This window comes from Cervus elaphus, chromosome 12 (assembly GCF_910594005.1).
Source record: "Cervus elaphus chromosome 12, mCerEla1.1, whole genome shotgun sequence".
In the NCBI taxonomy this organism is placed as follows: Eukaryota; Metazoa; Chordata; class Mammalia; order Artiodactyla; family Cervidae; genus Cervus; species Cervus elaphus.
This window is the reverse complement of record NC_057826.1, coordinates 69,619,191-69,645,630: the sequence shown is the minus strand read 5'-3', so window position 1 is coordinate 69,645,630 and position 26,440 is coordinate 69,619,191. Positions and strand designations below refer to the sequence as shown.

The 26,440-nt window shown below is 37.1% G+C and overlaps 1 protein-coding gene across 1 annotated transcript in view; it reads right to left on the bottom strand.

Moving 5' to 3' along the window:
* The window catches only part of DPH6 (diphthamine biosynthesis 6), a 192,961-nt gene that overhangs the window by 70,955 nt on the left and 95,566 nt on the right, over window positions 1-26,440 (bottom strand). The window contains exons 4-5 of the mRNA XM_043919412.1: window positions 25,156-25,229; window positions 19,370-19,488 (exon numbers count right to left, since the gene is read on the bottom strand). Coding sequence (XP_043775347.1) covers window positions 19,370-19,488; window positions 25,156-25,229 — 193 coding nt within the window. The remainder of the gene's footprint in view (window positions 1-19,369; window positions 19,489-25,155; window positions 25,230-26,440) is intronic.

The window sequence follows — 26,440 nt, the reverse complement described above, 5'->3', positions numbered from 1 at the left end:
CGAGGAAACCAGAACTGAAAGAGACATGTGTACCCCAATGTTCATCACAGCACTGTTTACAATAGACAAGGACATGGAAGCCACCTAGATGTCCATCAGCAGACAAATGGATAAGAAAGCTGTGGTACATATACACAATGGAATATTACTCAGCCATTAAAATGAATACATTGAATGAGTTCTAATGAGGTGGATGAAACTGAAGCCTATTATACAGAGTGATGAAGTGAGAAAGAAAAACAGCAATACAGTATACTAACGCATATATATGGAATTTAGAAAGATGGTAATGATTACCCTATATGCAAGACAGCAAAAGAGACATATTTCTAAATATTTACCTACATATTTTTGAGATATCAACCAATACAATAGTACCTTTCTGAAAGAGTATTTGTCAGAGGCCAAAGCCCAACAAATGTTATAACATATTCTTGTTCCAAGCAGTTTTAATACATAAACGTTGGGCCCACACCTGAGATGGAAAAGTTTCACTGTCCAAACATTGCAGATATAGAATGATATTGGAATATTCCTATACACAAATATCTGCTTAGGCAATACAGTTATTAAATAGTCTTACTACTAAATAGAAAAACAGAAGAAGACTCAAAGACTTATCTTTCCAGGAGGAATTTTCAGTTAATTGTTACATATTAACATGAAAGTTGTTCTAGTGTAAACTGACTAACACAGTCATAAAGGTTACTATACAGGGACAAGTTTTATAATAGCATGCATTAAAATAAGATTTTATTTATTTGTGAATATTGTGTTTTGTATATTTTAAAGAATAAAGGGAATTGTAGAGTTGAAGGCAGAAAGACATGTTCTAGAATTATAATACAGTGCATACTTCTTGGAAGGCTATACACACACACATATACGTATACATACAGAGACACTTGGAATGAATAGAATCTTAATGTATTCAAGAATTCAAAGACTATATCCATACTAGAACCAAACAGTCATATGAGTAACATTTTTAGACCAGCCTGCCCTACGTGGTGAAGAAAAGATAGGCTTTTCAATCATAAAATGAACAAAATCAGCATTTATTTCCTCTGCTGTTATATATATGCTGCCTAAGCCAGCACTCCTCTGCTGTTGTAACCTGCTACTTCCCTTTACAGACTGAGCAAAAGGCACTCTATTCAGAGATGGGGACTAGTAGTATTTGTATTTGAACCTTAAGGAAAGATTCTATTGCATATACTCAAAATCTGATATTTAAGCCTTGATATTTTTTTCTTTCAATTTAAAATGGTATTTACAACACATTTCCAGGATACACACAAGATGGTGGAGTAGGAAGACATGCACTCATCTCCTGAGAGAACTCCAAAACTGCAACTTGTTGCTGAAAAACCATCGACAGGAAAATGTTGGATCCCAACAACAACAACAAAAATACCCCACATCCAAGGGCAAAGGAGAGGCCCCAGCATAACCCACCAGAGATCTCGGACGGTTCAAACAAAACCTTGTGTGCACCAGGACCCAGATGTCCCACAGAGACTGAGCCAGACCTGACTTTGAGTGACTCCTGCAGAGGCAAGGATAAGCAGTGGCCTGCCACAGGGGCAGGGGCTCTGGGTGCAGCAGACCTGGGACATGTGGCGTGTGGCATAAGCCCTCTTTTTTGGAGGAGGTTTCCATTAGCCCCACCATACAGCCACCAAGTAGACGACCCACAAACTGCAGAACAAGTATACCAAAGAAATTCTCACACTGTTAAGAAAGTTCTAGGACCCACAACAGATTTCCCAACCTGGGGATCTGGCAAAGGGACTGAGAACCCCCAGGGAATTTGACTTTGGAGGCCAGTGGAATCTGATTACAGAACTTCCAAAGGACTGGGGAAACAGATTCTTGGAGGGCACAAACAAAACCTTGCATGCGCCAGGATAAAGGAAAAAGGAATAGTGTCCCCACAAGAGACTGAGCCAGACTTGCCTGTGAGTGTCCAGGAGTCTCAGGCAGAGGCACGGGTCAACAGTGGCCTGATACGGGGTCAGGAGCACTGAATACAACAGTTCAGGCATAAGTTCTTTTGAAAGAGGTCACCATTACCATTGCCACCATTACCCCTACCATAGTTAGGCCTTAGGACAACCAGCAGGGAGGGAACCCTGCCCCACCCATCAATAGAGAGCCCACCCATCAAAATAAGACCCAGATTTCCCCACAGTCAACCTCTCTCATCAGGAAGCTTCCAGAAGCCTCTTATCCTTATTCATCAGAGGGCAGACAGGATGAGAAACAAAATCACAAAAAACTAATCAAATGGATCACATGGATCATGGCCTTGTCTAACTCAGTGAGGCTATGAGCCATGCTGCGTAGCTCCAACCAAGACAGGTCATGGTGGAGAGTTCTAACAAAACGTGATCCACTGGAGAAGGGAATGGCAAACCACTTCAGTATTCTGGCCTTCAGAACCCAAGAACTGTATAAAGGCAAAAAGATATGACACTGAAAGATGAACTCCGCAGGTCAGTAGGTGCCCAATATGCTACTCGAGAAAAGTGGAAAAATAACTCCAGAAAGAATGAAGAGATGAAGCCAAAGCAAAAAGAGCTCCCAGTTGTGGATGTGACTGGTGATGAAAGTAAAGTCTGATGCTGTAAAGAGCAATATTGCATAGGAACCTGGAATGTTATGTCCATGAATCAAGGTAAATTAGAAGTGGTCAAATAGGAGATGAAAAGAGTGAACATCGATGTTATAGGAATTAGTGAACTAAAATGGATTGGAATGGCCAAATTTTATTCAGATGACCATTATCTCCTACTGTGGGCAAGAATCCCTTAGAAGAAATGGAGTAGCCCTCACAGTCAACAAAAGAGTCCAAAATGCAGTACTTGTCTAAAATGACAGAATGATCTCTGTTCATTTCCAAGGCAAACCATTCAGTATCACAGTAATCCAAGTCTATGCCCCAACACTAATGCCAAAGAAGCTGAAGTTGAATGGTTTTATGATGATGTACAAGATCTTCTAGAACTAACACCCCCCCAAAAAAATCCTTTTCACCATAGGGGACTGTAATGCAAAAGTAGGAAGTCAAGAGATATCTGGAGTAACAAGCAAGTTTGCCTTGGGAGTACAAAATGAAGCAGGGCAAAGGCTAACAGAATTTTGCCAAGAGAATGCACTGGTCATAGCAAATACCCTTTTCCAACAACACAAGAGATGATTCTACACACGGACATCACCAGATTGTCAACACCAATTTCAGATTGATTATATTCTTTACAGCCAAAGATGGAAAAGCTCTATACAGTAAGCAAAAACAAGACCAGGAACTGACTGTGGCTCAGATCATGAACTCCTTATTGCCAAATTCAGACTTAAATTGAAGAAAGTAGGGAAAACCACTAGACCATGTGGTTCAGTTCAGTTCAGTTCAGACGCTCTGTTGTGTCCGCCTCTTTGCGACCCCATGGACTGCAGTAAGCCAGGCCTCCCTGTTCATCACCAACTCCCAGAGTTTACGTGACTGATAACACATTTGGGAGATATTAAAAGTTTCAACTTCTGATGTTTCAATACTTGAGCTAGAAATTCTATGCTGAAGTACTTTTTGTAAAGGTAAAAATATATTTCTTGTAGCAATTAAATAAGCTTGAATGCACATTAAGTAACCTTTTTTAAACAAAATAATTATTTGAACAAAGTTCAGGGTGAAAAACGTTATGCTAACCACAGAATATAAAAGAATAATGGAATCTGCTTTTAACCTTCACCGTTCAGCATTATTTTCTAGGAAAACTATTGCTTGTGAATGATTTTAATTATGTCCATTATTATCCAGATAAATGACAGAAGAATGCAATGTGTAGAAGCAATAATTAATATGCCTTATCTTGGCTTATTTGGGCAGTTATAAAAGAAAAAGCAGATTAATGCATCATATAGGAAATTATTGTAGGTTAGTATGTGTAGGAATAAAATGCAGCAATTGGGACATTTGCACAATTAAAGCTTATTTTCTAATTAGTATGGGTATCTCTTAATGTTACCCAATGAGTGAAACTTTAAAATGACTATGTTAAAAACTTGAAGAGAAGAAATGGTTAGTAGCCTTCTGAGAGGAAAGTAAGGGAGTTAAAAATAATCCAGGCTGCTTGGAAGACATAAAAGGACAGTAGCAATAAGAGATATATAGCATGCCCATTATTTGAAAGGTCAAAGAGAAATCTATGGATAGTTTAAAAAAAACCTGGAAATAATTCATACAGTCACTTATGAATACATTGAAAGTATTTAGAATATTTTTTTTCACATTTGTGTTTTTTTGCTCTGAGTTAAATACCAAAAATATATTGTTGGGGGAAAAAGGAATTTGAAAATTAAAAGGACAAAAAAATAACATGAAGATGAAGTAGCCAACATGAGTGGCTGGATTAATTGCTGAGTTTCTCCCCATCAGTGAGGACTTGCAATAAGGACAATAAGAGGATAAGAAACAGCTGCTGCTGCTGCTAAGTCGCTTCAGTCATGTCCAACTCTGTGTGACCCCATAGACGGCAGCCCATCAGGCTCCCACGTCCCTGGGATTCTCGAGGCAAGAACACTGGAGTGGGTTGCCATTTCCTTCTCCTAAGAAACAGCAGAGAAGTTTAATTCCGTTTTATTTGACATTGACCTTTGCTGCACAGCATAGTGGGGAAACGACTATTCCAAGGGCACTTTCTGAGAAAAATCAGTGGGGCAGTAGCAGAGAGCAATCTCCTAGGAGGAAATAATAGAGCGACTTGAGAAATTCCACAGTAATAAATCACCACGGCCAGATGGTATTCAACTGAGAGTTTCTGAAGGAAATAAAGTGTGAAATGGCTCTGCTACAGATTAGAATATGCAATGTATTCAGAAAATCACAACTGTTTTCAAATACTGCTATTTTTCTAATATGGTAGTTTTTCTGTAAGAAATAAAAACAATCAAATTACAATTTATAGAAGTACAGACCAGTGTCTCTCCAAGTGATAATGGAGAAACTGATAGAGTCTAATTAAGAATAGCTTCCTTCAACATCAGGATAAGGTTAACCTGCTAAGGTCAAATCACCCACTGAGTCTATAAAGAGAACACTGTTTCTCTCCATCCTATTAAACTTATCTGGAAATGTCAATAAAATACTAGATAGAAGTAAACCAGTAAATGTAATTTATTTGGGAATTACATGAAGCTTTTAACAAGGTCACATGAGACTACTGGGAAAAATAAATAAGCACAGTCTTTGGGAAGAGAGGCCACAAGAGAAACTTCAGTCATTAATTGTAAAACTTGCTAAGTAATGAAAACAAAGTTTCAGGGCCAATTTCTCTTTTCTTCCCTAACACTGTGTTACCTCTTCCAGACACACAGTTCACCTTCGGTTTAAAAAAAAATAATTTCACTATAGACAAGATGTGGAGTAACAGTAGGGAAGGACATGTGTACATGCTTAGTCACTTAGTCGTGTCCGACTCTGCGATCTTATGGATTGTAGCCCACCAGGCTTCTCTGTCCATGGGATTTTCTAGGCAAGACTACTGAAGTGCCTTGCTATGCCCTCCTCCAGGGGATCTTCCTGACCCAGGGATCGAACCCAGGTCTCCTGTATAGCAGTTGGATTCTTTACCATCTGAGCCACCAGGGAAGCCCAAGAATACTGGAGTGGATAGACTATCCCTTCTCCAGGGATCTTCCAGACTCAGGAATCAAACTAGGGTCTCCTGCATTGCAGGCAAATTCTTTACCAGTTGAGCTACCAGGGAAGCCCGTAGGGAAATGTCCTTCTAAATCATGTGCTTCCAAGTCAAGAAAAAAAAACAAACATATAGCAAGAGACCAACAAGCAAGGGTAAAATAAACATGTAACAAAATTTTTACCTAACAAGTGGAATCTGAAAGCCATAACTAGTTTAAAGTTCTCTTCATGTTCCATGTAAGCTTCAGATTTTAATGAAAACTAAGAAGTCATAATGAGACTGATTTTTATGTATTTAAATGAGGGCTGTCACCTTCACAGTGGCCACCTTTGCACACTATATATGCTTATTCCAGTAGAATACATATTCGCCTTTAATCAATCAATTTCCAAAATTCTCTCTATAGAACTGCCCTCAGAGCAAGTGGCATATTGTTCTAAAGTTACCTAATGGGGGCAAACCTTTACCCTTCATGAATAGAGCCATAAGTCTTTGGGGAAGGATGGAATTTCCTTCCCAAAGCAACCTTAGTCAGCTCAGTTCTTCAACCTCAGATTACTTCTTTTTCAACATGAGGGGACAGTTTTACATAAGAAAGAGCAAGGGCATGCAGTAGAAGCTTGAAGAAAGTCACACAAGGGCCTACGGCAACCTCCTAATGCCACTATTTGAGAGCTTCAAATGTCAGAAAGTTCTGATACCAAACCAAGATTTGCTTCACTATACAGCTTCCACTTTCTCTTAGAATTGTTCTCTGAAGCAACAGAAAGTATCAGCAGACTTTCAAATACTATGGACTGCTATAATAATATCCATTCTCCTTGGCCCAGTAACCTGCTGCCTTCACTTCAGCCTAAATATATGGTTCCTTTAAATAGTCCTTGAAAAAGCAAGAGTCTCAGAAAAACATCTACTTCTGCTTTATTGACGACGCCAAAGCCTTTGACTGTGTGGATCACAACAAACTGTGGAAGATTCTTCAAGAGATGAGAACAACAGAGCTTCTTACCTGCCTCCTGAGAAATCTGTTTACAGGTCAAGAAGCAATAGTTAGAACTGTACATGGAACAGACTGGTTCCAAATTGGGAAAGGAGTACGTCAAGGTTGTATACTGTCACCCTGCTTATTTAACTTATATGCAGAGTACATCATGTGAAATACCAGGCTGCATGAAGTACAAGCTGGAATCAAGATTGCCAGGGAAATAACAATAACCTCAGATATGCAGATAGATACCACCATTATGGCAGAAACCGAAGAGGAACTAAATAGCCTCTTGATGAAAGTGAAAAAGGAAAGTGAAGAAGTTGGCTTAAAATTCAACATTCAGAAAACTAAGATCATGGTATCTGGTCCCATCACTTCATGGCAAATAGATGGGGAAACACTGGAAACAGTGGCAGACTTTATTTTGGGGGGACTCCAAAATCACTGCAGATGGTGACTGCAGCCATGAAATTAAAAGACACTTGCTCCTTGGAAGAAAAGTTATGACCAACCTAGACAGCATATTAAAAGGCAGAGATATTACTTTGCCAACAAAGGTCCATCTAGTCAAGGCTATGGTTTTTCCAGTAGTCATATATGGATGTGAGAGTTGGACCATAAAGAAAGCTGAGCACCGAAGAACTGATGCTTTTGAACTGTGGTGTTGGAGAAGACTCTTGAGAGTCCCTTGGACTGCAAGGAGATCCAACCAGTCCATCCTAAAGGAGATCAGTCCTGGGTGTTCATTGGAAGGACTGATGTTGAAGCTGAAACTCCAGTACTTTGGCCACCTGATGTGAAGAACTGACTCATTGGAAAAGACCCTGATGCTGGGAAAGATTGAGGGCAGGAGGAGAAGGGAATGACAGAGGATAAGATGGTTGGATGGCATCACTGACTTGATGGACATGAGTTTGAGTAAGCTCTGGGAGTTGGTGATGGATAGGGAAGGCTGGCGTGCTGGGGTCGCAAAGAGTTGGACACGACTGAGCAACTGAACTGAATTGAACTAAATGGTCCTCCTATGGTACCATTTCTTGTCCCTTCAATGTTCTGGTCACTCACCACTCACTGAATTATAGGTGTTTCTGTTTCCCATCTTACTCCAATCTTTCCCCCGGTTTAAAAAAGCAATTTCCATTCCTTAAAGGAAATATAAGAAACATAAAAAAAAATTTTTATTTTTTTCATATTTAACATTTTCTGGAGATATTTGATTATTCATCAATATCATCAATAATTCATCATTGGTTTTATTTTCAGGTCCCCTCCCCCCCACCAAGGAATAGATTTTGCCTAGTCTGAGGATCCAAATATTTATCCTGTTTGTTAATGCAACCCCTCAGATTTCCTTAGCTGCTTCAGCACCTACTTTGTACCTACAAGTTACACATGTAAGTGTAAAATCAAAACCTCAAAGATTTTTCTCTCAAGTCCTAGTGTTAAGCTATATCACACCCATTCTATGTTTTGAAGCTGGTTTTAGGGATTAAAAATCAGAACTCTATATTACCTCCATTACATTTCACCTGGTCAGATTTAGTCTCTAGTTCCAGCCAATAATGCGAGTCAGTATTCTGATTCTATCATTCAAAGTATTAGTGATCCCAAGAACCTCTGTGTCACAAATTTAATCAGCATACCATGCAAGTGCTTATTCAAATAATTGTTTAAAAGAATGAAAGAGCAGGATAGAGAAAGAATGATGTGATACATCAACACAGGCCTTCCTACATGTTGATACTAACGTATTATCAACTTCCTATGAGGTTTGTTTAATTAAACATGAATTAATTATTAAGCCATTTGTTTTATCTTTACTTGCAGACATACATTCTTACACACTCATACTCTGATTCTTTATACAAAAGATGTCTTTGAAAAACTATAAGTTAAATCACATTTTAAATATCAACAGAATTCAATACTGTAAGGATTTCTGTAATGAGAAAAAACCTATTCCTGATATAAATAACATTTTAATAATGTTGTTTTCACTGAGTATTGGTGTGTAGTTTTTATGAGTGAGGAGTGGCAAAATCAGAATAGTGATTAACAGGAGCTAGATTCCAGGAGATTTTGTACAGAATAGATAAACCTACACTTTGGGGGGGGGGGGGGGAAAGAGAAAAAAATAATTTGTTATTGTGGATCTGTGTCTTGGAAAAACATTAAACCTTTTTAATTTGTAAAGACTGAATTAAAAATTATCAAAATATAATACTTATTTGTTCAAATATATATTGTTTAAGTAAACCTTGAATTTTTTTAGTGCGGTAAACAGAATGAAGGACAACAGAGGATGGAAGTAGTCTTAAGTCATGTTAATGCTATTGAACTAGGGAAACAGAATAACTGCATACCATCAGCAACATTCATTTCTGACTGTAGTCTACTACTTGTTAATCCATTCATTGTTTCTTTGCATATAAAGTACATATAGTTATTTACCTAAAAGATAAATGGACACCCTATACTTTAACATTTTTGCTACTGATATGTTAAACAACCTTCATACTTGGAAAAAAAAAAAAAGTTGCAATTATTGAAGCACAGCTGAATGGCCCCAGAGCACACAGACTCCATTAAATTTGCTTACATCTAATTACTCCCGCCTAAGGCAGGTGACAAATTTATTCTTATAAAATCTTTCTTTATCTAGTACCCAAATAATAAAATGAAATAAAATCAGTCACTTTCAATCTAATCACTATGTAAAACTATTTGTAGTATAGCATTTGCTCTTTAAGACCTTATAAAGATGGGCTTTGTGCAATAATCATTATAATTATGTTTTTAATTGCTTAATACAAACATTTTCTCCCTGAAAAACTGGTGTAAGTCAATTATGAAATCATCTATTATCTTTCAAATTAAACCATTTGAGTCACTTAAAAACACTGTTATTTTGAAATTGTGATACTATTCTAGTATCCCAAATCATAACTATATCTCATCTGAAACACCTGAAAAATCTTTAACAAAGCAGATAAAAATGTGAGATTAAAAGTATAATACAGGAAGTAAAAAAGTCCCAAGATTTAACCACAATTTAGACACTGACTTTTCTGAACCTGTCAAAAAAGAAAAATACATCTCCTAGCTCTACTGAAAACCACAGGCTTAATTGTCTTGCCTATATTCCATCTGCTGCATGGAAAACTTCCAGTGATTTTTAGAGGTGGAAATAGAGAGGTGAATTGGATTTATGTTGCAGCACAATTATACAACAACTAAGTCTCTCTTTTTGCATAACAAGAAAATAAAACAGTAAAGGAAATATATGAAAAACAAACAAGCAAGCAAGCACGTTACTTACAAAAGGAGAAAACTCAAAAACTATCCATAAACATGTGTTGACTTTCATATGTTAAAGCAAAAGAAAGACAACCTGAGCTCAAGAAAAAAAATTTTTGAAATACATACAATTTCTGAATAAATATTGAAGACATATTTCACCAGAACAAATTAAGAAGAAAAAAAAAACAGTTAAGGGAAGGGAAGTTGTAACATAAAATAACTGGTGTCAAGAACCAAAACCCAGTCAGATATATAATTGTGTCAAAGAAGTTCTATAAATCAGATCATGAAATGCAAATGTTGACTCTAGAAAACACAGGGCAAGAGGAGAAGGGGGGTGACAGAGGATGAGATAGTTAGATGGCATCACTGACTCAATGGACATGAGTTTGAGCAAAGTCCTCTGGGAGATAGTGAAGGACAGGGAAGCCTGGCGTGCTGTAGTTGATGGGGTCACAAAGAGTCGGACATAGCTTAGCGACTGGACAACAACAACAACATACATATGCATTGCAGGCAGATTCTTTACTGTCTGAGCCACCAGGAAAGCCCCTGTGTGTGTGTGTGTCTATATATATAAAATAACTATATACATAGTAACAATAATGTGTGTTCAAACTTCAGGGAGTAGAAACTGGGGGAGAAATATTGGAAAAAGTAAAGAATGTATACCAAACACATACAGGCAAGGATTCAAGTTCCTTTAAATTAGAAGAAATAAGAATTGAATGAAGATACCTTGTCAACACAAAGAATCAGTAGCATTCTCCCATGAGAATGCTTTGGAGGCAGGATTCTGAGTCTCAAATCCCCTCAAAGATACCTAGTTACCAATAAAATTGTCTGACTAGAGTGAAATCCCATCAGGTCTCTTCTGGAATTGGCAAACATTTTCTACAAGCCAAACAGTAAACATTTTGGTTTTTGTGGGCCATATGGTCTCTTTTGCAATTACTCAACTCTTACACTGTAACAAGAAAGTATCCACAGACAATATGTAAACAAATGAGCATGGCTATATTCTTATAAAACTTTTTTCTATTCACCTTTATTTTCAGCTTATAAAATAGAACATATAAGGCCCATCATGTTAAACATATTACTGAAAAAAATACAGCAAGCCATTTTGAATCAAAGGTCAATCCTTAGTATCATTGGGATATAAGGATCCCAAATAGGACAGTTTCTGGACTGTCTATGGGCTAGTCCCTTAAATTCCTTATATTGATTAGGAAGGACTGAAAAGGTTTTATTGTATTTTTTGTATTAATATTTAAAAAATTATAAGCTGAAAAATAATTTTGAAAAGATTAAAGCTAATTATAATTAAAGCTAATTAATCCCTCTTAGAACAATGTGAAACATTAAAATATCCCACAGACCAAAAGATAGAAATTTTTTTAAAAAATCATGAAAAATAGTTAACTTTAAATGATAAAATGAAAATGGATAAGAAGAAAAATTAAGAAATTACCTACTGACTCACCAATCTTACGGAGAATTTCTCAGACAACAGAAAAAGAGGAAACACTTCTAAGTTTTATGAGGCCAGGGTAACCTTATTGCCCGTATATGTCACTACTAGGAAAGAAGATTATATCCTTCTTTTCAACATGCGTACAAAATTCCTAAACAGAGTGTGAGCAAACTGAATCAAGCAATAAAGAAAGGGACTATTCATTATGGAGTGTTATATGGCAATAAAAAGACATCAAATACTGATCCAGGCTATAATATAGGTAAACCTTGAAAACACTATTTCAGGTTTGGAAAGAAGCCAGTCATGAAAGACAACACACTGCAGGATTCCATTCATAGGAAATGTGCAGAATAGCAAATATATAAAGACATAATGATGGGAATGTACTATGAATATACTAATAATTGGACACTTTAAATGGGTGAACTGCATGGCATATTAATTATATTTCCATAAAACTGTTATAAATAGTGTACAGTATATAAGTTATAAGCTCAGACAAAACAGATATAGAACTTTTAAGAGATAAGTGAAATTCAGGAGAGCACATGTAAAAAATTATTTTTAACTGTTTTCAACAATTACAGTGATGGTGGGGGTATTAGCGTTGTGATTCTGAAACTGTTTCACACATTGTGAAAATTTTAATATACATATTTATTAACATGCTGAAAGTCAACATGAATTTCTTGGAGCAGAACAGATAATACTCATACAGACAGTAAAGAGATAATTCCATTCTGGTTCTTCTTGGTGCCAGCTCTTTACTCAGAAGCAAGATGATGAGAATGAGATGCAATCTTTCAAATAGTTGCATCCTCTGTAGGTAAGGTATAAAGCTGCATATTTACTTAAGAAAAAGGGGACAGTTGTTTCCCGTCTCCTTCTGAGAGATTCTTTGGAAAAGTAAAAGCAAAGACTTGTGCCTTCATTTTGTAACGTAAAAAAAAATCTCTCTGGGGAGGAATAAAACTAGTGTCTCCAGTTTTACAGCCAGGAGATGATGTCCCCAAGGTCCAGGTCTCATCCCTCCACCCTGGAAATGTAAACACAGACCTCCAGAGAAGTCAGCCTCTCTGGAGTCCTCTCTGTCTATTCCATCATACATTAAACTCTAATGCGTGCTTTTAACTGAGGTCCCAAGTTGCTGTAAAATTTGCTCAGAAAGCCCTAATTGTGCAGAAGCACAAACGCATTTTCTCTACAACCCTACTTATATAATGTGGTACAAAATAAACGAGAAATTGAGTTAAACCAAAAGATTGGATTGTCAAGTCAGATTCAAACAAATCTGAGACCTTATTCAGCACCAATTTTTACTGATAATTTAAAGAACAGAAATAAACAAACAACACAGTAAATCAAGCAGAGATCAAGGACCATCAGAACAACTCTCCATGTCCTTCACTGTCATACTCTGTCATACATATGCTCTGTCATACATATGCTCTGTCATACATATATCTGTCATACATATATCTGTCACACATATGCTCTGGCACAGGAGGACATAAAGAGTCAATTAGAATTAAAGCACCATTCTTCATTTCTTGTACATCAAAATCAACTTTCTTTCGCATACATTCACTTCCACTGTGACTAGGGTGGTGTGACCAGAGATATTACTGTTCAATTAAACTGTGGATTCCATCTTGTTTGAGGATTTACCTGTATCCCAGACATCACAGTATAGGTTTTAGCAGCCATTGGTTTCCAGATGTCATTGTGCAACATGCTCTCTTCAGGTCAACAGTGTTATTCCTTTATCTGTCCAATCTCCACCAATGCACCATGAAAAGGCAAATTTCATTTAGATCTGTGGTACTTGGGCCATTAGAAAACAAGCATAAGGGTCACATGTTCAGTAATGTCTTACCATAATCTATGATAATGGTAGTATGCTAACTGGCATCCTTAGCTTGGTTTCTGATACTCCTGATTGTTGATCTTTAAACACAGCAATTTCCATATGATTTGAATATCCCATAGTCTCCTCTGGGTAAGTATTTAGGCCCTATTCCAATACTGTTGACTGACACAATGTTCCATGAAAGTAAATACTCTATTATTAGCCCAGTTATTTAGAGCTCTGTTGTCCCTCCAGGGCCATTTCTAGATGTAGTCAGTCTCCTGGAAAAGCGCTCCCTCTAGTGTCTATATTTGGACTAGTAAGTTCTTTTCATCATGAAGAGCTTTCAGGAATATTATGTATTTTGGTCCAATATAGAACCGAAAAGTCAGGATCAAAAATCCATACAGAACATCTAGCACAGTAGAGGAAATAGTAATCAAGCCACAACACGTGTTATTACCATGGTACATTAGTGACATTTGTATAGTTTACAAAAATGGTTTGTACACAATATGTAAATCTCATGAGATTATCAATTAGCATATTATACCAAACACAGCTCTTCCTGGCCGTCACAGGTTTTCCATAAATGTACTTTGCATAACTCCAGAAAAGTGTTATCAGTAGCATCAATTCATTGTATCTCTAGTAAGTCCATCTCCCTCAAGAGCAGTGTTCCAATTTCCTTAAATGAAGTCCATTCAGTCCAGTTCACTCAGTTGTGTCCATTCTTTGCGACCCCATGGACTGCAGTACACCAGGCCTTCCTGTCCATCACCAACTCCTGAAGATTGCTCAAACTCATGTCCATTGAGTCAGTGATGCCATCCAACCATCACATCCTCTATCGTCTCCTTCTCCTCCTGTCTTTGATCTTTCCCAGCTTCAGGGTCTTTTCCAACGAGTCAGTTCTTCCCATCAGGTGGCCAAAGTACTGGAGCTTTCGCTTCAGCATCAGTCTCTCCAATGAATATTCAGAACTGATTTCCTTTAGGATGGACTGGTTGGATCTCCTTGCAGTCCAAGGACTCTCAAGAGTCTTCTCCAATGCCATAGTTCAAAAGCATCAATTCTTCAGGTCCTAGCTTTCTTTATGGTCCAACTCTCCCATCCATTTATGACTACTGGAAAAACCATAGCTTTGACTAGATGAACCTTTGTTAGCAAAGTAATGTCTCTGCTTTTCAATATGCTGTCTAGGTTTGTCATACCTTTTCTTCCAAGAAGCAAGCATCTTTTAATTTCATGGCTGCAGTCATCATCTGCAGTGATTTTGGGGTTGACACTGTAGTGATTCTGCAGTGATTTAAATGAAGTCCATTACATTCACATATTCTATATTTGAAGGACTAGATCAGGCTATAGTATTAGTCTCTCAGTCATGTCTGACTCTTCGTGACTCCCATGGACTGTGTGGCCCGCCAGGCATCTCTGTCCATGGAATTCTCCAGGCAAGAACACTGGAGTGGGCTGATATTTCCTTCTCTAAGATCAAGCTATGACAGGCGGTAAAAATCTGCTTTCCATTATACCTAGGTAGGTGTCTTAGCAACATACTGTTTTGTTTTATGCCCACAAAGAATGAAAAAGCTCTACTGTTCAGAATTTTTCACCTATATAATTCATTAGTAATTATCATCAGAAAAATGATCAGAACAGTAACTATAGACAACAAATCAATAACTGAGTTATAGTAAATAAACCACCCCTACACTGAACCATCAACTGGAACTTTGTCCTTCTGTTGCTTCAGATTGCCCAGGTAAAATCTTCAGGTAAAGCTCATATATCATCAACTTCCATTCTCTCTAGAAAAGAGGTCCAGAGTTTCCTCTCAACATAAGTAGTTAGTATTAGATCTGAGAGGGATGCCTTAAGTGTGTTATTCTCTAGCTCAGAGGGGCTGGCATGGAGGTCACATGATTGCACTCTGCTAGAATTGTAATCTACTTATAAGTGCTTTCCCATCTCCTCTGATACCCTTGAATTCCATTTACAACCTGTTTTGACCTATACCCTTTCCCCTATGATTGGCCTTTCTGGCTCAGTAGGTGTATTATAAAACCATGGGAGCAGTAAGAAAGCAGCCTTGTTAACACTTCTCCTTGGACTCACTCCAAGGTTGATATTACAGATTTTGACAGATAAAGAATCACAGGACACATGGCCCTGTGTTTAGACATAGGCCTTAATTTACCTCCGTGGGTGAAGCTGTGACATACTCCCAAGAGTCTTTAAGGATAGGCACTGTCAGATTCAGTAGTGTTAATATTGTGTTTTCTGCACTGATAACATTTTCTTTTGGTACATGTAACTTTAAGTTCAGGCCTGGGACCAAGACATCAGGCAAAACAAAAGAAAAAACTTGTAAAATGGGAAAAACAGATAGTTGTATACTTAAATCATCCCCCATCACCTCATTCTTACCTTCCAATCCCAGAAGTATTCCGAGTAGAATCTTGGCATTACTTGCTACCATAGTCAATGTTAGCACTAAATAATTTAATTAAGCTAATCATTAAATCTTTTTTTCCTTTCTGGCCATTCTAATTAACTAGTGCATCAATTTCCTGTTTCAGTCTTCAATTATATTGCTGCTCTACAGATGTTAACAAATGTAGCACACCTGTGAGATATTTCTTGTCCATTTCTGTGTATTTATAGCAGTGAAATGTATACAATGGTCAGATTATACTGAAGTGGGCCAAAGGACGGGGAATTGGCTGCTCCAAACTTTAACCATACTTCCCAACGTTGCCTCAGTTAAATCTGGCTTAGTGTTAAACAGGTATCATCCCAGTTAACACTCATTTGCAGCCTCTTGGGGCTTTTGGTAAAGGTCCAATGTAGTCTACTTGTCAGCTAATATTCCAGTTCTTGGCTTTGGGAAATTTTTTTAATTCACTGCCATGTTTGTTTTCTTTTTTAAAATGGCTTTAAAATAAAATACACCAATTTAAAATTTCAGTAAATATATACAGGCATGCAAGCATCAACATAATTATACAGAATATTTCCACCACTCTAAAAAAGTTAATGAGAAAAGTTGGATGCTGTCATCTTCCCACTCTGCAGTCAGTCCTTTCTCCAACTCCCAGCATCTGGCATCCAGTTACTTACCATGTGTCTATAATTTTCTATTTTTAAAATGTCACATAAATGGAATTATATAATATGAGCTTACTTGTATCTCACAACTCTCAATTTTCTCTCAATTCTCTACTCTCTTCTTTGATTAGTGGGTTAATAGAAGTATGTTGGTTAATTTCAAAAGGTGGTGTGGGGATTCTCCAGATACATCTCTGTTAATTTTGTATATTTGGAGAACACATATATATCTTTTCTCCTATGTTTTCATTTTCCTCCTTTTTGCCTCCTTTCTTTTGGATGGCTTGGAAGTTTTTTTTTTTTTTTTAAATTATGTGACCCTATGCAAGGTAACTAAGTTGGAAGATCTGTTACTTCCCCCTGAATAGTTTCTTCACTTCCCAAGAGCAAGGTTTTCATGACCTACTCACATGACATCATTTATGCCAATGGATCTGTGTTCAACTTAATGAATTTTAAAAAATCAGACATATTTATGTAATCAAAACCCAAATCCAGATTTAGATCATTGCCAGTATCTCCCTAGTCAATACTTGCCCTCCTGGAGATAACAGTTTTCCAGATTCTTAACACTGTAGATTCATTTTTTTCTATTCTTGAATTTTATATGGTTGAATCATACAGAATATGCTCCATATATGTGTGTGTATGTTAGTTGCTCAGTTGTGTCTGACTCCTTGCGACCCTATAGACTATAGCCTGCCAGACTCCTCTGTCCATAGAATTCTCCAAGCAAGAGTACTGGAGTGGGTTGCCATTCCCTTCTCCAGGGGATCTCCCTGACCTAGTGATCGAACTGGGTCTCCCACATTGTAGGCACATTCCTTACCATTTGAGACACCAGGGAAGTCCTAATATTATACATACACATACCAGAAAAAGATGATCAGCATCACTCCAGTGGTATCTCTGGGAAAGGGAACGATTGGCAAGAGAAGAGTTGATAGAAAATACAACAAATTTTTTCTGTATCGTGAAAATTTACCATATATGGCAAGAATGTTTTCATGTAATACTTATACCATTAAAAATAAATATTTCTAAATGGCAGGATTGTTCTGAAATCCAATAATGGAAATAGTGTTTAAATAAGTCTAAATACCAGAAACATCAATAAATACTAAGTCATTAATATGAAAATTTCATGAGTTCACTCATACCTGTAAGACACTGAGGTTATGTAACACAATTATTAGAAATATGTTTCTATACATCCACACAGAGCCAACCCTCATATAAGACCATTGCATAATTTTATGGCCACAAAACTTTGCTGACACCTTCTCCACATGGAAAGGTCCTATTGTTCCATTTGTTTTACTTAAAACTTCTTCTGAAAATTAAAGTGTGTATATGTTGGGGGCAGGGCAGGGGGAAGCCTGAAAACCTACACTGCATCATTTATATCTGTGTTTTTAGAAGGAATGTGCCACTCAGCAAATCTTTCTTTAATAGTGTTCTTGAGAATAATTTCTGTCTCTGTACACCTATAGTCAATCAATAGAAACTATGCTATAATTGTTAAAATCAGATCTATATACTTTTGTCATTGGAATGTCAAGGACAAATCAACTTGGTTTTATACTTTACCCAAAAGTTTAATACCGTTAATCACCATCTCCAACCTTTACACAGAGGTGCACACACATACAGACACACAAATGAAAAGTAATATCAGTCACAGTAAGGTCATATTCTATAGCTCTGTTTTTCTAACAGGGCAGGTTCTCTCAGGGTTATAATCTATTCCATTTTCTAGCAGTATTAGGGGCAGAATATGTACTGTCCAGTGACGTGTCACATGAACTTCAATATGGAACTATGCAATCTTAGAAAATCTGCAAGTGGGCAACAAAGAAAGTGACAGCATACTCTGTACATTCATAGGGAAACTCAAGACAAATATATCTGTAGTGAGAATTTCAATCATAAGAGTTGCTGAGCAACATTTTCTCAAAAATGAGAACACAAAACCACCTCATTTTTTTCTTTTTAACAGCTAAGGAGATCAACTGCATGTTCTCTAAATAAGGCTTTCCACTAAAGATAACACCTTGATTTCCACAAGAAGAGAGTAGCTTGGTGTTTACCAAGAAGAAATACTATGGAATCTTCCTTTTAACGCTGTTTAAAATGTGAATGTATTTGTAACATCTTCCACAGCTTGAGACCTTGTTATTTCAGAGATCAGCAAGGTATACACTATCAAATGAGGTATATGATTTAGGCTTTGAGAACCCTGAGGCTTCAGGGCATTTACTGTAATAGGCTCGTGAAATAAATGAATTGGGCTCAAACCCCATGGTTTCTTGAACATGAATATAATTATAAAAATTCAAAACAACAAATTAAATGTGTTCACATGTAATATCCATATTTGAATCAGATTACCACCTGCCTGTTGTGTCTATGCTAACTGATCAAATGACACTGTCTCAAACGTGAATTTCTCATTGTCTTCAACAAAAATCCACTACCCAGCATATTTCTGAAACCAGAGGGTCAATCTTTCTAGTGATGCTTAGCATTATTCAAGGTGTGTTAAAAAAAAAGATAAAAATATCATGTGTTGTGCCAAATACAGATTTTAAAGAGCTTCAAAAAATAATCAATCTATACTTTTTGTTCCCTATGAATCTGAATTCCATATCTTATAAAAGGAACTTAAACTGAAGGACTACAATATAATACCAATTTAGAGACAGTTATACATTTAGGAACAAAAAAGAAAGCCAAAAAAGAAAAAAGACTCACTACTAATCACTTTGGTAAATAATCAAAAGCCCATTCTAAAACTTCCCCTTACTCAATTCCTTTAGCTTATAACTCCACATTTTTATATTCTAAGTCAATCTTCCTTTTAAGTTGTAACTGTTTATTAGTGAACTCAGAATATCTGAGTGGTGACAGACAGCTCCCTTGAAACTCTGGCTACATACCTAGAGCTGCTACTTTTATGATGATTGCTTGAATGTTAGATGATATCATCTCTTGGAGCAAATCTTCCTGGTTTCTCTGCCAAAGGTAAGTTAAAGGCTGGAGATTAAGCCTTTTACACCTATAAAATAATTTTTAAAAAAATCACATAACATTTTAATGTTCTATACTTAGATCCATAGCAATTACTTTGATTTTAAACATACTGCTTCTCTCAAGGATTTTAGCATATAAAATACTTTAAAAAGTATGTTTTGTATAATGAAGTTTATGTATACAACATAAACATATTTAATTTCCACAAGCTATTCCTAAACAGATAAAATGAAATCTCCAGGCAGATTAGAAATATTAATTTTAGGAAGACTAAATCTATGCAAAAAAGTTTCCAAATGCTAATGGATGATTATTCTTGTTTTTAGAACTTCCTTAGGAGTCAAAAGTGCAAAGCTTATGCAAAATAGGCAAATAACTGTATCCTAATAAAATAATCATATTAATTAGGATAAATTTATATCCTAATAAATAGGAAATAATCATATACTGATTAAATTTATAATATCTATGGTTATATGAACAACTCTTACCCAACTTTGAAACTTTTTTTAAGGGTAGAGATAAATTGAAATATGAGTTAACAGATAAAAATTATCTATTATATATATAAAATAGACAAACAACAAGGGTTTACTGTGTAGTACAGGGAACTGGAATTATAGTCAATATTTTATAATAACCTATAATGGAAAATTTAGAACTGGATATGGAACAACAGACTGGTTCCAAATAGGAAAAGGAGTATGTCAAGGCTGTATATTGTCACCCTGCTTATTTAACTTATATGCAGAGTACATCATGAGAAATGCTGGGCTGGAGGAAGCACAAGCTGGAATCAAGATTGCTGAGAGAAATATCAATAACCTCAGATATGCAGATGACACCACCCTTATGGCAAAGTGAAGGTGAACTAAAAAGCCTCTTGATGAAAGTGAAAGAGGAGAGTGAAAAAGTTGGCTTAAAGCTCAACATTCAGAAAACTAAGATCATGGCATCTGGTCCCATCACTTCATGGGAAATAGATGGGGAAACAGTGCCAGACTTTATTTTTGGGGGCTCCAAAATCACTGCAGATGGTGACTGCAACCATTAAATTAAAAGACGCTTACTCCTTGGAAGGAAAGTATGACCAACCTAGATAGCATATTAAAAAGCAGAGGCATTACTTTGTCAACAAAAGTCCGTCTAGTCAAGGCTATGGTTTTTCCAGTGGTCATGTAGGGATGCTAGAGTTGGACTGTGAAGAAGGCTGAGCGCCAAAGAATTGATGCATTGAACTGTGGTGTTGGAGAAGACTCTTGAGAGTCCCTTGAACTGCAAGGAGATCAAACCAGTCCATCCTAAAGGAGATCAGTCCTGGGTGTTCATTGGAAGGACTGATGCTGAAGCTGAAACTCCAATACTTTGGCCACCTCATGCGGAGTTGACTCATTGGAAAAGACCCTGATGCTGGGAGGGATTGGGGGCAGGAGGAGAAGGGGACGACAGAGGATGAGATTGCTGGATGGCATCACCAACTCGATGGACATGAGTTTGAGTAAACTCTGAGAGTTGGTGATGGACGGGGAGGCCTGGCGTGCTGTGATTCCTGGGGTCGCAAAGAGTCAGACATGACTGAGCGACTGAACTGAACTGAACTGATAATGGAAAATAATCTGGAGAAAATATATGACTTTGCTATATACTGAAACTTTGCTATACCTACTTTGCTATACACTTTGTTATACTTTGCTATATACACTTTGCTATATACCCAAAACTAGCATAATACTGTAAATCAACTATACTTCAATACAAAAGAGAAAAAAGGTGAAAAGATATTTTAACAAAAACAAGCATAAAGAATTAAGAATAAGCATAACTATAATGATAGCAAAAAAAAAAAAAAAGAATTCATGTCTGAGTGAAAAGAAAGAAAACAGTAACAACAAAAAGTGCATACGCTGAGCACCTAATATGCTGCAGGTATTGTACTACAAATTGTACATTATGGTGCTGGAAGAAGAATTTGGATTTTGGAGTCCAGACAAATTTGAGTTTGAAACTTCCTCCTAAACTCACTCGCTGCATGATTTTAACAAGTCAAAGCTAAGCTTTAATTTTCTAGTTCATATATAGGGACAAAAATATTTCTTTCCAAAGTTCTTAAGAAGACTACAATATTAGAAAGTGAAGTCAGCCTTTATTCCTCTTTTCTTCACATTCTACATCTACCACAATGCAGGATACAATCGCTCCTCACCAGTACCGCTGGTAACATGCTGGTAGGAGCCACCACTATCTTTCAGCATACAGGATCCTAGTTCCCGACCAGGGACTGAACCCACCCCCATGCAGTGGAAGCACAGAGTCTTAACCACTGGACTGCCAGAGAAATTTCCATTCTTGTCCTTTTAAAATAATTTTCAATATAATAGTCGGTGTGATCCTTTTAAAACATAAATGGGTCATGGGATTCCTCTGCTCTAGTCTCCCTTATCACTCCTAGTAAATAAGCCCTGCAGGGATCCCACACTGGTCGGCTCTCAGACCTCACCTCCCACTACACTCCAGCCTGCCCACCCCTACTCCCCCAGCCTGCTCACTCTTGTCTAACATACTTGCCATGTTCCCTACTTCCCTCATTTGCTTCATGCCTTTAGTTAGATATAACTTCCTAAGGGAGGATTAATTAATTAAAAATAATATAGATTAACTGATAATTAATTAAAAGTAATATAGATTAAATTGTTGCACAATGCCTGGATAAACTAGGTATTCAATAAACAGTATAGACAAGTGATTCACTCAAGTCACACTGTAAGTGGTTGAGCTCAAATTTCAAGTGGAAAAATATAGCTCTAAGCGCCACCATCCCTAGTGTCAGTAAGGTTTCCTGGATGACTACTCCAGCAGACATGGAACTCTCTGTCTTGCAGAAAATCCCAATACTTATTAAATGTACCACATATTTGGTCATTTGCTCATACATGGTCTTAAGAAATATTAATACCACTTTTTTTTTTCTTGCACATATACCTTGACTTTCAAAGAAATCAAGATCTTCCTTAATGTTGAGACTGTTTTATATAATTTTCCTTTGTAAAATGTCCTGAGCATCTAAATCAATGCTGAGACAATGCTGAGGCATTTAATAAACATAAAATAATAAAACTGTAACTACCCACATAACACAAGCATTACAGTTTTTGCTGTCCTATCACCAATATTTAATGTCTACTAACCAAATTTTTCTCTCCATATTTTTGAGGTAAAGATTTTTTGGTTGTTTTTTTGAAGAAAATTTTATTCCTTTCTGGCTTTACTGGAAAATTCTTGGTTGTTTCTTTGGTATCCCTGATCTATTGAGTATTTTTAGACTTAAGTCATATTTCTTTGGGGTCTTCCCTGGTGGTGCAGTGGTAAAGAATCTGCCTGCCAATGCAGGAGATTCAGGTTTGATCCCTGGGTGGGGAATATGCCATGGAGAAGATAATGGCAGCCCACTCCAGTATTCTTGCCTGGATAATCCCATGGACAGAGGAGACTGGTGAGCTACAGTCCATGGGGATGCAAAAGAGTTGGACATAAGGAGCCTAGTAGGCTACAGTCCATTGGGTCAAAAAGAGTCGGACATGACTGAGCGATTTCACTTCACTTCACTAGCGACTAAACAACAATGTATTTCTTTACCTATTTAAATTCTTTAACAGTATAAAATATCATGGTTGAAATAGTTTCCTCTGTAAATCACTACTGTATTTGAGCTTGTGACATCTATTAAACTCTTTGTATCTCGAAAATATAATGAAGAAATTACAAATTGGAGATTGGCTAATTCGAAACTGAGTTTGTAGACCAATGGCTCCCAATAAAGAAAGTAAAGTCGCTCAATTGTGTCTGACTCTTTGCAACCCCATGGGCTGCAGCCTACCATGCTCCTCTGTCCATGGGATTTTCCAGGCAAGAGTACTGGAGTGGGTTGCCATTTCCATCTCCAGAGGATCTTCCCAACCCAGGGACCAAACCTGGATCTCCCGAATTGTAGGCAGATGCTTTACCATTTAAGTCACCAGGGAAGATTAAAAAAGAAATACTGCAGATATGCTTTTTTTTCCCTCTTTTTTGGTGCTGAAACCCAGGAATGAATAGATGTGCTTTATGGTATATAGTATGGTTAAACTATTTGTTGAACTGTACCTGAGACTGCATTTTGAGAAACAGTTTGCCTCCATTTTTGAGTATCCAATGGGCCCCTCTCTCATGTAGATATAAAGTGGCTTCCCAACAGGAGCACATTTTTATTGTCTCCATAAAGCTTTAATAAATAGATGTCAGCCCTACCTACAGTTTGGCTACCAATTAAATCACGTACTTTTGAATTTATTCAAAAGCAAAGATTTTACACAAAATATTCTCAGAGAATATGACTTAAAACTGGATGAGAATAATATTACTTTTAACATTTGGCTAAGGGATATGCAATCCATCTCTATCTATAAATCAGTTCAGTTCAGTCACTCAGTCGTGTCCGACTCTTTGCAACCCCATGAATCGCAGCACGCCAGGCCTCCCTGTCCATCACTAACTCCCAGAGTTTACTCAAACTCATGTCCATCGAGTTGGTGATGCCATCCAGCCATCTCATCCTCTGTCGTCCCCTTCTCCTCCTGCCCCCAATCCCTCCCAGCATCAGGGTCTTTTCCAATGAGTCAACTCTTCACATGAGGTGGCCAAAGTATTGGAGTTTCAGCTTCAACATCAGTCCTTCCAATGAACACCCAGGACTGGTCTCCTTTAGGATGGACTGGTTGGATCTCCTTGCAGTCCAAGGGACTCTCAAGAGTCTTCTCCAACACCACAGTTCAAAAGCACCAATTCTTTGGCGCTCAGCCTTCTTCACAGTCCAACTCTAGCATCCCTACATGACCACTGGAAAAACCATAGCCTTGACTAGACGGACCTTTGTTGGCAAAGTAATGCCTCTGCTTTTTAATATGCTATCTAGGTTGGTCATACTTTCCTTCCAAGGAGTAAGTGTCTTTTAATTTCATGGCTGCAAAACCATCTGCAGTGATTTTGCAAATGCAGGCAGACAGAACACAAGGAAAATTTTTTCAAAATCCACATTATTATCTCACATAGGGGGTGGGGGAGATGGGAGGAGTAACAGTCTAATAATTCCTTTAAACTTGAATGGGTTTTTATAGAAGTATTTCAATCTCATGAATATTCTTTTGTAAGAACTGAGTTTGAAGAACCAAAGAAGATATTACTTAATGTATTTTTTCCTTTAAAATATTACTACACTACTTCTATTTGCTCCTGATTTTTATTACAAATGACAATGAGTTAAAAAATATTAAAAAGTTACACCATTTCAAATTAGGGAAATTTGAGAATAATACTTCAAAAAAACCTTTGCTTCAATTTTTATTATAATGTTTCCTTATGGTAAGTAAGTAAGTTTTCTCATGCATAAAGATAGAAAAAAGAGTAAAAATGCAACTTTTGTTACTTAGGGCAATATATTTAGTTTCATGGGACACGTGGTGATGGTGGTGGTTTAGTCACTAAGTCGTGTCTGACTCTGCGATCCAATGGACTATAGCCCACCAGGCTCCTCTATCTATGGGACATGTAGAATACTTTATCTATTTATTATTTGGGTACAATTATTTATTTTTCATTAATTCTCATTCTTAAATTACTACATTTAAAAAAAATATAAAACAAATTAATGTTCTCTTACACATTTTCTACTCGAACACGCTGATAGTCAGAGAGTATAGCACCTACTGATATTCCCTCTACTTCTTCTTTTTCCTGAAAATAAAGCAAAACATGTTTAAAAAAATAAATAAACATGTGACTCTGTATTATGTTCTGAAAATTATAAATGAATTGTTTCATTTAGAAAACCACTTGAAACAGAATAATTTACTGAATATACAATCCACATTCAGGGGAAAAAAGTATATTAAAAAATATATGTTTAACTCACCCTCTCAGGTCTGGGGAGAAATAATTATTCTTTTTACCAAAAATCCCAATAACTAGAGACCATTTTCCAAGGAGAAGATAAAGGCAGTACTTTCAAAATGTTTTCTCACTTGATATCCCTTTAAGATTCACTGATGTTTGACAGAAATTTCTAAGAAATTTCTATTTAAGGACAATGTTTTCTCAGATTGAGTAACTTTAAAAAAATTGAACCAATGGTTCAGTTCAATCTCTCAGTCATGTCTGACTCTTTGTGACCCCATGGACTGCAGCATGCCAGGCTTCCCTGTCTATCACCAACTTCCAGAGTTTACTCAAACTCATGTGTATCGAGTCAGTGATACCATCCAACCATCTCTTCCTCTGTCGTCCTCTTCTCCTCCTGCCTTAAGTCTTTCCCAGCATCATGGTCTTTTCAAATGAGTCTAATAATTCAGTTCTTTGCAGCAGGTAGCCCAACTATTGGAGTTTCAGCTTCAGCATCAGTCCTTCCAATGAATATTCAGGACTGATTTCCTTTAGGATGGACTGGTTGGATCTTGTTGTCCAAGCAACTCTCAAGAGTCTTCTCTAACACCACAGTTCAAGTGCATCAATTCTTTGGTGTTCAGCTTTCTTTATAGTCCAACTCTCACATCCATATATGACTATTGGAAAAACCATAGCTTTGACTAGATGGACCTTTGTTGGCAAAGTGATGTCCCTGCTTTTTAATATGCTGTATAGGTTGGTCATGATCTTCCTTCCAATGAGCAAGTGTCTTTTAATTTCATGGCTGCAGTCACCATCTGCAGTGGTTTTGGAAGCCCCCCAAAATAAAGTCTGCCACTGTTTCCAGTGTTTCCCCATCTATTTGCCATGAAGTGATGGGACCAGATACCATGATCTCAGTTTTCTGAATGTTGAGTTTTAAGCCAGCTTTTTCACTCTCCTCTTTCACTTTCATCAAGAGGCTCTTTAGTTCCTCTTCACTTTCTGCCATAACGGTGGTGTCATCTGCATATCTGAGGTTATTGGTATTTCTCCTGACAATC